The sequence below is a fragment of the Staurois parvus genome, unplaced genomic scaffold (genome assembly GCF_062004578.1).
Source record: "Staurois parvus isolate SC_StPar_1 unplaced genomic scaffold, SC_StPar_1.0 ptg001618l, whole genome shotgun sequence".
In the NCBI taxonomy this organism is placed as follows: domain Eukaryota; kingdom Metazoa; phylum Chordata; class Amphibia; order Anura; family Ranidae; genus Staurois; species Staurois parvus.
The window spans coordinates 155,728-169,299 of NW_028319414.1; the positions used below are offsets into that span (position 1 = coordinate 155,728).

The 13,572-nt window shown below is 49.2% G+C and overlaps 1 protein-coding gene across 1 annotated transcript in view; it reads right to left on the bottom strand.

The window, feature by feature from the left end:
- The window catches only part of LOC149435057 (ABC-type organic anion transporter ABCA8-like), a 76,999-nt gene extending 64,568 nt beyond the window's left edge, over positions 1 to 12,431 (bottom strand). The window contains exons 1-2 of the mRNA XM_089663060.1: positions 12,264 to 12,431; positions 7,920 to 8,024 (exon numbers count right to left, since the gene is read on the bottom strand). Of these exons, the coding sequence (XP_089519186.1) occupies positions 7,920 to 8,024 (105 nt within the window). The 5' untranslated portion in view covers positions 12,264 to 12,431. The remainder of the gene's footprint in view (positions 1 to 7,919; positions 8,025 to 12,263) is intronic.
- Between the last annotated feature and the right edge of the window lie 1,141 nt (positions 12,432 to 13,572).

Genomic DNA, 13,572 nt, shown 5'->3' on the forward strand with positions numbered 1-13,572 from the left:
TGAGGGGGTTCTATGAGGTTACTAAACATTGGTCACATGCCTGATGAAGGGGTCCTATGAGACCCCGAAATATTGGGTCACATGCCTGATGAAAGGGTCCTGAGAGGCTCCAAAATGTTGGTTTGATATTGTGTAATCATTTTTTATTGACAAGCAAAATGACTTTGAACTTTCAAGGAAATGTGACAACTCCAGGAACAGTCAGCTTGCCAGCCCGGCCACCCCCCGCCCTCCCTTGTACATCATAGCCCATTTCCTCTTCTGGGAGTGTCTGATCGCTCTGCAAGCTGGCCCAGCTCCTCCACCCCTCCCCTCTCTTCCCTGTAGAACCCTTTATGTCTTCCTTTCTGTCTTTTTCCCGTCGGTGAACCTAAACAGCCAAACAGTTCTACTTAATTTTGCACACAGAGGTGTCGGGTTGGAACATTTGTTGGGTTTTTATTGCTAAAAAGCACAAACATCAATTTCGTGAACGCTCAGCTGAACTCCTCCATAGCAAAAGGCTGGAGGATGAATTCTAATCACTGGTGTGTTTACGGAGAGAGGTAGAAAGCCAACATGTTTCGAGGGAACTGCACCCTTCATCAGGGCTGTTTGTATAAAACCAATGATTCCAAATGGTTTATGTCTGAGGGAAGAGACGTCCCCCAGGTTCACACCTAAGCGTCTGAGGGAAGAGGCTACCCCCAGGTTCACACGTAAGCATCTGAGGGAAGAGAGGTCCCCCAGGTTCACACCTAAGCGTCTGAGGGAAGAGAGGTCCCCCAGGTTCACACCTAAGCGTCTGAGGGAAGAGAGGTCACCCAGGTTCACATGTAAGCATCTGATGGAAGAGAAGTACCCCAGGTTCACACCTAAGCATCTGAGGGAAGAGATGTTCACCAGGTTCACACCTAAGCGTCTGAGGGAAGAGATGTCCACCAGGTTCACACCTAAGCGTCTGAGGGAAGAGACATCCCCCAGGTTCACACCTAAGCATCTGAGGGAAGAGACATCCCCCAGGTTCACACCTAAGCATCTGAGGGAAGAGACATCCCCCAGGTTCACACCTAAGCGTCTGAGGGAAGAGACGTCCCCCAGGTTCACACCTAAGCGTCTGAGGGAAGAGGCTACCCACAGGTTCACACGTAAGCGTCTGAGGGAAGAGAGGTACCCCAGGTTCACACCTAAGCGTCTGAGGGAAGAGAGGTCCCCCAGGTTCACACCTAAGCGTCTGAGGGAAGAGAGGTCCCCCAGGTTCACACCTAAGCGTCTGAGGGAAGAGACGTCCCCCAGGTTCACACGTAAGCGTCTGAGGGAAGAGAGGTACCCCAGGTTCACACCTAAGCGTGTTTACGGAGAGAGGTGGAAAGCCAACATGTTTCGAGGGAACTGCACCCTTCATCAGGGCTGTTTGTATAAAACCAATGATTCCAAATGGTTTATGTCTGAGGGAAGAGACGTCCCCCAGGTTCACACCTAAGCGTCTGAGGGAAGAGGCTACCCCCCGGTTCACACGTCAGCGTCTGAGGGAAGAGAGGTCCCCCAGGTTCACACGTAAGCGTCTGAGGGAAGAGACGTCCCCCAGGTTCACACCTAAGCGTCTGAGGGAAGAGAGGTCCCCCAGGTTCACACCTAAGCGTCTGAGGGAAGAGAGGTCCCCCAGGTTCACACCTAAGCGTCTGAGGGAAGAGAGGTCACCCAGGTTCACATGTAAGCATCTGATGGAAGAGAAGTACCCCAGGTTCACACCTAAGCATCTGAGGGAAGAGATGTTCACCAGTTTCACACCTAAGCGTCTGAGGGAAGAGATGTCCACCAGGTTCACACCTAAGCGTCTGAGGGAAGAGACATCCCCCAGGTTCACACCTAAGCATCTGAGGGAAGAGACATCCCCCAGGTTCACACCTAAGCATCTGAGGGAAGAGACATCCCCCAGGTTCACACCTAAGCGTCTGAGGGAAGAGACGTCCCCCAGGTTCACACCTAAGCGTCTGAGGGAAGAGGCTACCCAGAGGTTCACACGTAAGCGTCTGAGGGAAGAGAGGTACCCCAGGTTCACACCTAAGCGTCTGAGGGAAGAGAGGTCCCCCAGGTTCACACCTAAGCGTCTGAGGGAAGAGAGGTCCCCCAGGTTCACACCTAAGCGTCTGAGGGAAGAGACGTCCCCCAGGTTCACACGTAAGCGTCTGAGGGAAGAGAGGTACCCCAGGTTCACACCTAAGCGTCTGAGGGAAGAGAGGTCCCCCAGGTTCACACCTAAGCGTCTGAGGGAAGAGAGGTCCCCCAGGTTCACATGTAAGCATCTGATGGAAGAGAAGTACCCCAGGTTCACACCTAAGCATCTGAGGGAAGAGATGTCCACCAGGTTCACACCTAAGCGTCTGAGGGAAGAGACATCCCCCAGGTTCACACCTAAGCATCTGAGGGAAGAGACATCCCCCAGGTTCACACCTAAGCGTCTGAGGGAAGAGACGTCCCCCAGGTTCACACCTAAGCGTCTGAGGGAAGAGGCTACCCACAGGTTCACACGTAAGCGTCTGAGGGAAGAGAGGTACCCCAGGTTCACACCTAAGCGTCTGAGGGAAGAGAGGTCCCCCAGGTTCACACCTAAGCGTCTGAGGGAAGAGAGGTCCCCCAGGTTCACACCTAAGCGTCTGAGGGAAGAGACGTCCCCCAGGTTCACACGTAAGCGTCTGAGGGAAGAGAGGTACCCCAGGTTCACACCTAAGCGTCTGAGGGAAGAGAGGTCCCCCAGGTTCACACCTAAGCGTCTGAGGGAAGAGACGTCCCCCAGGTTTACACCTAAGCGTCTGAGGGAAGAGAGGTACCCCAGGCTCACACCTAAGCGTCTGAGGGAAGAGAGGTACCCCAGGTTCACACCTAAGTGTCTGAGGGAAGAGATATTCACCAGGTTCACACCTAAGCGTCTGAGGGAAGAGACGTCCACCAGGTTCACACCTAAGCGTCTGAGGGAAGAGACGTCCCCCAGGTTCACACCTAAGCGTCTGAGGGAAGAGAGGTACCCCAGGTTCACACCTAAGCATCTGAGGGAAGAGAGGTACCCCAGGTTCACACCTAAGCGTCTGAGGGAAGAGACGTCCCCCAGGTTCACACCTAAGCCTCTGAGGGAAGAGACGTCACCCGGGTTCACACCTAAGCGTCTGAGGGAAGAGACGTCCCCCAGGTTTACACCTAAGCGTCTGAGGGAAGAGAGGTACCCCAGGTTCACACCTAAGCGTCTGAGGGAAGAGAGGTACCCCAGGTTCACACCTAAGCGTCTGAGGGAAGAGACATCCCCCAGGTTCACACCTAAGCGTCTGAGGGAAGAGAGGTACCCCAGGTTCACACCTAAGCGTCCGAGGGAAGAGACGTCCACCAGGTTCACACCTAAGCGTCTGAGGAAAGAGACGTCCCCCAGGTTCACACCTAAGCATCTGAGGGAAGAGACGTCCCCCAGGTTCACACCCAAGCGTCTGAGGGAAGAGATGTCCCCCAGGTTCACACCCAAGCGTCTGAGGGAAGAGATGTCCCCCAGGTTCACACCCAAGCGTCTGAGGGAAGAGACGTCCACCAGGTTCACACCTAAGAGTCTGAGGAAAGAGACGTCCCCCAGGTTCACACCTAAGCATCTGAGGGAAGAGACGTCCCCCAGGTTCACACCCAAGCGTCTGAGGGAAGAGATGTCCCCCAGGTTCACACCCAAGCGTCTGAGGGAAGAGATGTCCCCCAGGTTCACACCTAAGCGTCTGAGGGAAGAGAGGTCCCCCAGGTTCACACCTAAGCGTCTGAGGGAAGAGACGTCCCCCAGGTTCACACCTAAGCGTCTGAGGGAAGAGAGGTACCCCAGGTTCACACCTAAGCGTCCGAGGGAAGAGACGTCCACCAGGTTCACACCTAAGAGTCTGAGGAAAGAGACGTCCCCCAGGTTCACACCTAAGCATCTGAGGGAAGAGACGTCCCCCAGGTTCACACCCAAGCGTCTGAGGGAAGAGATGTCCCCCAGGTTCACACCTAAGCGTCTGAGGGAAGAGAGGTCCCCCAGGTTCACACCTAAGCGTCTGAGGGAAGAGACGTCCCCCAGGTTCACACCTAAGCGTCTGAGGGAAGAGAGGTACCCCAGATTCACACGTAAGCGTCTGAGGGAAGAGACGTCCCCCAGGTTCACACCTAAGCGTCTGAGGGAAGAGACATCCCCCAGGTTCACACCTAAGCATCTGAGGGAAGAGACATCCCCCAGGTTCACACCTAAGCGTCTGAGGGAAGAGACATCCCCCAGGTTCACACCTAAGCGTCTGAGGGAAGAGACATCCCCCAGGTTCACACCTAAGCGTCTGAGGGAAGAGACGTCCCCCAGGTTCACACCTAAGCGTCTGAGGGAAGAGACGTCCCCCAGGTTCACACCTAAGCGTCTGAGGGAAGAGACGTCCCCCAGGTTCACACCTAAGCATCTGAGGGAAGAGACGTCCCCCAGGTTCACACCTAAGCGTCTGAGGGAAGAGACATCCCCCAGGTTCACACCTAAGCGTCTGAGGGAAGAGACATCCCCCAGGTTCACACCTAAGCATCTGAGGGAAGAGACATCCCCCAGGTTCACACCTAAGCGTCTGAGGGAAGAGACGTCCCCCAGGTTCACACCTAAGCGTCTGAGGGAAGAGGCTACCCACAGGTTCACACGTAAGCGTCTGAGGGAAGAGAGGTACCCCAGGTTCACACCTAAGCGTCTGAGGGAAGAGAGGTCCCCCAGGTTCACACCTAAGCGTCTGAGGGAAGAGAGGTCCCCCAGGTTCACACCTAAGCGTCTGAGGGAAGAGACGTCCCCCAGGTTCACACGTAAGCGTCTGAGGGAAGAGAGGTACCCCAGGTTCACACCTAAGCGTCTGAGGGAAGAGAGGTCCCCCAGGTTCACACCTAAGCGTCTGAGGGAAGAGAGGTCCCCCAGGTTCACATGTAAGCATCTGATGGAAGAGAAGTACCCCAGGTTCACACCTAAGCATCTGAGGGAAGAGATGTCCACCAGGTTCACACCTAAGCGTCTGAGGGAAGAGATGTCCACCAGGTTCACACCTAAGCGTCTGAGGGAAGAGACATCCCCCAGGTTCACACCTAAGCATCTGAGGGAAGAGACATCCCCCAGGTTCACACCTAAGCGTCTGAGGGAAGAGACGTCCCCCAGGTTCACACCTAAGCGTCTGAGGGAAGAGGCTACCCACAGGTTCACACGTAAGCGTCTGAGGGAAGAGAGGTACCCCAGGTTCACACCTAAGCGTCTGAGGGAAGAGAGGTACCCCAGGTTCACACCTAAGCGTCTGAGGGAAGAGAGGTCCCCCAGGTTCACACCTAAGCGTCTGAGGGAAGAGAGGTCCCCCAGGTTCACACCTAAGCGTCTGAGGGAAGAGACGTCCCCCAGGTTCACACGTAAGCGTCTGAGGGAAGAGAGGTACCCCAGGTTCACACCTAAGCGTCTGAGGGAAGAGAGGTCCCCCAGGTTCACACCTAAGCGTCTGAGGGAAGAGACGTCCCCCAGGTTTACACCTAAGCGTCTGAGGGAAGAGAGGTACCCCAGGCTCACACCTAAGCGTCTGAGGGAAGAGAGGTACCCCAGGTTCACACCTAAGTGTCTGAGGGAAGAGATATTCACCAGGTTCACACCTAAGCGTCTGAGGGAAGAGACGTCCACCAGGTTCACACCTAAGCGTCTGAGGGAAGAGACGTCCCCCAGGTTCACACCTAAGCGTCTGAGGGAAGAGAGGTACCCCAGGTTCACACCTAAGCATCTGAGGGAAGAGAGGTACCCCAGGTTCACACCTAAGCGTCTGAGGGAAGAGACGTCCCCCAGGTTCACACCTAAGCCTCTGAGGGAAGAGACGTCACCCGGGTTCACACCTAAGCGTCTGAGGGAAGAGACGTCCCCCAGGTTTACACCTAAGCGTCTGAGGGAAGAGAGGTACCCCAGGCTCACACCTAAGCGTCTGAGGGAAGAGACGTCCCCCAGGTTTACACCTAAGCGTCTGAGGGAAGAGAGGTACCCCAGGTTCACACCTAAGCGTCTGAGGGAAGAGAGGTACCCCAGGTTCACACCTAAGCGTCTGAGGGAAGAGAGGTACCCCAGGTTCACACCCAAGCGTCTGAGGGAAGAGATGTCCCCCAGGTTCACACCTAAGCGTCTGAGGGAAGAGAGGTACCCCAGGTTCACACCTAAGTGTCTGAGGGAAGAGACGTCCCCCAGGTTCACACCTAAGCGTCTGAGGGAAGAGAGGTCCCCCAGGTTCACACCTAAGCGTCTGAGGGAAGAGACGTCCCCCAGGTTCACACCTAAGCGTCTGAGGGAAGAGAGGTACCCCAGGTTCACACCTAAGCGTCTGAGGGAAGAGACGTCCCCCAGGTTCACACCTAAGAGTCTGAGGAAAGAGACGTCCCCCAGGTTCACACCTAAGCATCTGAGGGAAGAGACGTCCCCCAGGTTCACACCTAAGCGTCTGAGGGAAGAGAGGTCCCCCAGGTTCACACCTAAGCGTCTGAGGGAAGAGAGGTCCCCCAGGTTCACACCTAAGCATCTGAGGGAAGAGACGTCCCCCAGGTTCACACCTAAGCGTCTGAGGGAAGAGACGTCCCCCAGGTTCACACCTAAGCGTCTGAGGGAAGAGACGTCCCCCAGGTTCACACCTAAGCGTCTGAGGGAAGAGACATCCCCCAGGTTCACACCTAAGCATCTGAGGGAAGAGACATCCCCCAGGTTCACACCTAAGCGTCTGAGGGAAGAGACGTCCCCCAGGTTCACACCTAAGCGTCTGAGGGAAGAGACGTCCCCCAGGTTCACACCTAAGCGTCTGAGGGAAGAGACGTCCCCCAGGTTCACACCTAAGCGTCTGAGGGAAGAGACGTCCCCCAGGTTCACACGTAAGCGTTTTCTGCAGCATTTTGTGGAAACGCAGTACAGTCCATTGAACGCGATTTCCTAGGGGACAGGTTTACTTCTGCGCGTTTTCACCCGGTGCTTTTTTGGAAATGGGCTTTTTTGAATGCAAAAAGTTGCGTTTTTGGTTCTATAGACATCAATGGAAACGCAGAAAAGCATGTAATAGGTGTTTGCTGTGTTTTTGCCACGTTTTTGATGCATTTTGTTAAAATCTGCCTAGCAACAAGAAACAAAAACGCAAAATGCAACACGTTAAAAACGCAGTGCCGAAACGGCTCAAGCGCAACCTGCATAGGTGTGAACCTAGCCTTACACAAAGGGCTTGGACCATGCAGAACATCAAACATTTGGCAGCGGTGGGCGAAAGGTGTTTATTCCTGTGTCCCCATAGGGGAACTTGACAACCTCCTGTCCTGGGGACAGGGTGTCACGTGGGTGGAAGTGATAAAGGGAAGAGAAGGCAACAAACCATATTGATTTAGAGTGGCTTGTGAGAGAATCTCTGTCATCCTTTGTTGCTCTGTGTGAGATTTATTTACTAAAGCTGCTTCGCTGCGAATCTCCTGCACTTCTGCACAGAAACCAATCAGCTTCCAGGTTTTATTGCTAAAGCTTCATTGAACAAGTGGAGATTGGAAGCTGATTGGCCGCCACACACAGCTGCACCAGATTCTGAGCGGACCGGCTTTAGTGAATAAACCCCTTTGTGTCTTTCTGTCCTGGTGACACCCCCACCCTGACATCTCTTGCCTTGTTGTCACCGAGACAGGAAGTAAAGGGGAATTCTCACTATTATGGACATAGAGCGCAAAAAAAATGGATGAAACTTTGATTGAATTCTGTTGAAGTAAAAAAAAAGGTTTTGGCTGGAGTTGCGCTTTAATGCCAATAAAGTGACCCTGCCACCAAAAATGTATTGTTGGAAAGGAAAGATCAGCAACAGCAACTTCCATTGTTCTCTCCTTTGGGGGGCGCTTCCAACCAACACCCACAGGATTGCCCCCGTTCATGGTTTACTCACCAGCACTACATGTCCCAGCCGCCTCCATTGTACCAGAAGATTCTTCCGCAGCAGAGCACAGGTCTGCTGGACGAGGCTGGTCTCCCTCACTGTCCCTCCGCTCATCTGAAAGACACAACGTCACCGCTGATCAGTTTAACAGAAATCCTTCTTGTTTTTGTATCTTTTTGTCATTGCTTTATCTTTTTCTAGTTGTTTTTTTTTTTTTTTTGCATTCTGATCCATTTGGAAGAACTCCTTGTTGCTGTTTTGTATCTTTTTAGTTTTGTTTGTTTTTTTATCTTTGTGTTGCTGTTTTGTAACTTTTTTTAATCTTTTTGTTATGTATCTTTTTTTGTTTTTTAAATCTTTTTGTTTGTTTTTGTGTCTTTTTTTTTGTATCTTTTGGGGGTTTTTTTATTCTTTTTCTGATTTTTTGTGTCTTTTTCTTGTTTTTTGTATTTTTTTTGTTTTTTAAATCTTTTTTCTTGTTTGTTTTTGTGTCTTTTTCTTGTTTTTTTGTATCTTTTGGGGGTTTTTTTTAATCTTTTTCTGTTTTTTGTGTCTTTTTCTTGTTTTTTGTATCTTTTTTTGTTTTTTAAATCTTTTTTCTTGTTTGTTTTTGTGTCTTTTTCTTGTTTTTTTGTATCTTTTGGGGTTTTTTTTTATTCTTTTTCTTTTTTTTGTGTCTTTTTCTTGTTTATTGTATTTTTTTGTTTTTTAAATCCTTTTTTCTTGTTTGTTTTTGTGTCTTTTTCTTGTTTTTTTGTATCTTTTGGGGTTTTTTTTAAATCTTTTTCTGTTTTTTGTGTCTTTTTCTTGTTTTTTGTATCTTTTTTTGTTTTTTTAAATCTTTTTTCTTGTTTGTTTTTGTGTCTTTTTCTTGTTTTTTTTTATCTTTTGGGGGTTTTTTTAATCTTTTTCAGTTTTTTTGTGTCCTTTTCTTGTTTTTTGTATCTTTTTTTGTTTTTTAAATTTTTGTTTGTTTGTTTTTGTGTCTTTTTCTTGTTTTTTTGTATCTTTTGGGGGTTTTTTTTAATCTTTTTCTTTTTTTGTGTCTTTTTCTTGTTTTTTGTATCTTTTTTTGTATTTTAAATTTTTTTTTGTTTGTTTTTGTGTCTTTTTCTTGTTTTTTGTGTCTTTTGGGGGGTTTTTTAATCTTTTTCAGTTTTTTGTGTCTTTTTCTTGTTTTTTGTATTTTTTTGTATTTTAAATCTTTTTTTCTTGTTTGTTTTTGTGTCTTTTTCTTGTTTTTTTGTATCTTTTAGGTTCTTTTTAATCTTTTTTCTGTTTTTTTGTGTCTTTTTCTTGTTTTTTTTGTATCTTTTGGGGTTTCTTTAAATCTTTTTGTTGTTGTTTTTGTGTCTTTTTCTTGTTTTTGTATCTTTTTGTTGTTGTTTTTGTATCTTTTTAGTGATGTTTTGTATGTATTCTGGTTGCTGTTTTTGTATCTATTTTGGTTGCTGTTTTTGTATCTTTTTATTGATGTTTTGTATCTTTTTTTGGTTGCTGTTTTATCGCACTCTGTTTCATGATCCTGAGGCTCAGCTGCTCTCCGATCCAATAATAAGTTCTGTACACTGTGTATATCTGCAAGGCCACAAGGGGTTTCACTTCTCCAAGAAACAAAAAATCCTCCAGAAACTGGAACAGATAACTTCCCGAGGAAGTCACCCAGATGTTCCTCTCCGCACTTCTCTCAGCAACAACAACAATGTATTCTAAGATGAAATAGAGAACTTCCAATGATTGGAGAGCGCTGCAGGACCCCACCGGGCCCCGGAGAGGAAGAATAAATGACTGGACATCCACCACACACTGGGAGATCAGCTGTCAACGGACTGGCCTTTTAAAGTGTAACTATGACTAAAGTGGCATATACGATGCAGTCTGTCAGCAATGAGGACCCAGGACACCCCCCTCCTCCAAAAGCAGTCTTTTCCTGCTGGTCCTGAATCCTTCCACTTCCTGTAACAGGGTGACAACGTTTTTTGTTCTGCAGTGAAATCGCACGGCAGCGTTGTCACCCTGTGGACAGAGTGGTTTTAGATGAAAGGAGAGTTTTAAATGGACTTCAAGAGATAAACAAATGAAAACCTGACTCCGGACAACGTTTCTTTAGCAGTTACAATTTTTCATTTTCTTTTGAAAAATAGTTTTAAACCATGAGACCCTGTGTGCTCCTAATATAGAGGGACGTATTCTGCTCCTGATGATCGCTGGAATATCCACTCACAGCAGGAACACCTTCCCCCAGGAGCAGAAAGGCATTCAGATCATCTGGGCTCCTAAAACCATTTAAAATGACCGATGTGATGACTCCGAGGCTGAGCTGCATGAAGATTCGTTTCCTCTAACCGATATCCGGACTCCAGCAAAGAGGAACAACATAGAAATACTCATTAAAATGTACAAATGTACAATCGCCAAACCAAACTTTCCTGCGTATTCATCTTCAGCCCAGATATTTCCCCTGCAGTAGTTCTTTCCTAACACTAGATGTCCTCAGTCTGATGGCCAGCAATCATTCAACCCGCTTCCTCTGAGCCCAGGTCACCCCATATGATATATCTGAAATATAATTTAAAAATATTCTTCCCAAATATATGGACATATATTTGAAATGCTACAATTTTGGCCGTATTCAATATATTTCCATATGACACAGAGGAGGATGTTCTATACATGTTACATACGACGTATACAATGTAACATTATCTCCCATACACTGTTAGTACCCCGGATGGCCCATGACACAGAGGAGGGTGTTCTATACATGTTACATACGACGTATACAATGTAACATTATCTCCCATACGCTGTTAGTACCCCGGATGGCCCATGACACAGAGGAGGGTGTTCTATACATGTTACATACGACGGATACAATGTAACATTATCTCCCATACGCTGTTAGTACCCCGGATGGCCCATGACACAGAGGAGGGTGTTCTATACATGTTACATACGACGTATACAATGTAACATTATCTCCCACACGCTGTTAGTACCCCGGATGGCCCATGACACAGAGGAGGGTGTTCTATACATGTTACATACGACGGATACAATGTAACATTATCTCCCATACGCTGTTAGTACCCCGGATGGCCCATGACACAGAGGAGGGTGTTCTATACATGTTACATACGACGTATACAATGTAACATTATCTCCCACACGCTGTTAGTACCCCGGATGTCCCATGACACAGAGGAGGGTGTTCTATACATGTTACATACGACGTATACAATGTAACATTATCTCCCATACGCTGTTAGTACCCCGGATGGCCCATGACACAGAGGAGGGTGTTCTATACATGTTACATACGACGGATACAATGTAACATTATCTCCCACACGCTGTTAGTACCCCGGATGGCCCATGACACAGAGGGGGGTGTTCTATACATGTTACATACGACGTATACAATGTAACATTATCTCCCATACGCTGTTAGTACCCCGGATGGCCCATGACACAGAGGAGGGTGTTCTATACATGTTACATACGACGGATACAATGTAACATTATCTCCCATTCGCTGTTAGTACCCCGGATGGTCCATGACACAGAGGAGGGTGTTCTATGCATGTTACATACGACGTATACAATGTAACATTATCTCCCACACGCTGTTAGTACCCCGGATGGTCCATGACACAGAGGAGGGTGTTCTATACATGTTACATACGACGTATACAATGTAACATTATCTTCCATACGCTGTTAGCACCCCGGATGGCCCATGACACAGAGGAGGGTGTTCTATACATGTTACATACGACGTATACAATGTAACATTATCTTCCATACGCTGTTAGCACCCCGGATGTCCCATGACACAGAGGAGGGTGTTCTATACATGTTACATATGACGTATACAATGTAACATTATCTCCCATATGCTGTTAGTACCCCGGATGGCCCATGACACAGAGGAGGGTGTTCTATACATGTTACATATGACGTATACAATGTAACATTATCTCCCATACGCAGTTAGCACCCCGGATGTCCCATGACACAGAGGAGGGTGTCCTATACATGTTACATATGACGTATACAATGTTACATATGTAACGGGGGAGATTTACTAAAACTGGAGAGTGTAAAATCTGGGGCAGCTCTGCATAGTAACCAATCAGCTTGCAGGTTTTATTGCCAAAGCTTCATTGAACAAGGTGAAGGTAGAAGCTGATTGGCTCCCTCGCACAGCTGCACCGGATTCTGAGTGCTCCAGCTGTAGTAAATCTCCCCTTATCTCCCGTGCGCTGTGATTGGTTGGAAGAGTCATTGCACAGCCTGCCCACAGTAGCGACCTTTAAAGTAACACGTCCCCCGGGCAGGGAATCCACTTACCTTGTGGGTCGGAGAGGATCCCACACACGGCCACCCCGATCCTCCGATCCCACCATCTGTTCTATATCCTCACCCAGTACAGCGTCGGTCTGAGGAGGTCACATGACTTGGACACAGATGTGTCTGATGTTGGCGCAACTCCCAGAATCCTCTCTGGGGTCGCTGTTCTCATTTGGGGTTTGTGGTATTGTGAGGACCTCCAGCCCAGAACCCTCTGGCACCATCTCAGCCGCAGTCTTCATCTCATGGTTGGATGGATGGATGGATGGATGGGGGGCCGAGGAGGCCAGGACCCCCCCCCCCCTTCTCCTGAAAGGACCCCCCCTTCTCCTGAAAGGGGAAACAATATTAAAGTTAGAACTTTTGCCCAGATTGCACAATCCTGGCTCCAAGGACCGGCTGGCTCTGTGATCAGCATTGTGCAACATACTGGAGGTCAGAGACAACACAAACCCCAACTGTACAATGTAATGTATGGGGGGGGGTCCTCCTAGGGACCAGGACAGTTCTCAGGATGACAATGTTCCTGTATGGGCCAGGAGGTGGGCTGAGCAGGGGGGTACAAAAAGAGCTGGACCTGCCACAACCTGCAGACGTAGGTCACAACTAATGGGGGAGGGGCATTTCTGCTTTTTTTTTTTTTTGCCTTGACTGCTAAAGGGCCTTGTGCCCACCCAAAAGTCATATTCCAGTTCTAAGTGGAGCATGGTGGGCTTCATCCTTCTTATATGTCCTGGATGGCCCAACAGGGAGATGTCCCGACAAAATTCCTGACTTCATTACTGCCCACCTAAGATTTATGGGGGTCTCCACCTTCTCAGTGCAGAGATGGAACTCCTCATAATGGGCACAGCGGGTGTACAGACCCGGGAACTCGGCACAGGGATGGTGGAAGCCCCTCATAATGGGCACAGCGGGTGTACAGACTCGGGAACTCGGCACAGGGATGGTGGAAGCCCCTCATAATGGGCACAGCGGGTGTACAGACCCGGGAACTCGGCACAGGGATGGTGGAAGCCCCTCATAATGGGTACAGCGGGTGTACAGACCCAGACACTCAGCGCAGGGATGGCGGGAACCCCTCATAATGGGCACAGCGGGTGTACAGACCCGGGAACTCTGCACAGGGATGGTGGGAACCCCTCATAATGGGCACAGCGGGGGTACAGACCCGGGAACTCGGCACAGGGATGGCGGGAACCCCTCATAATGGGTACAGCAGGTGTACAGACCCGGGAACTCAGCACAGGGATGGTGGAAGCCCCTCATAATGGGTACAGCGGGTGTACAGACTCGGGAACTCTGCACA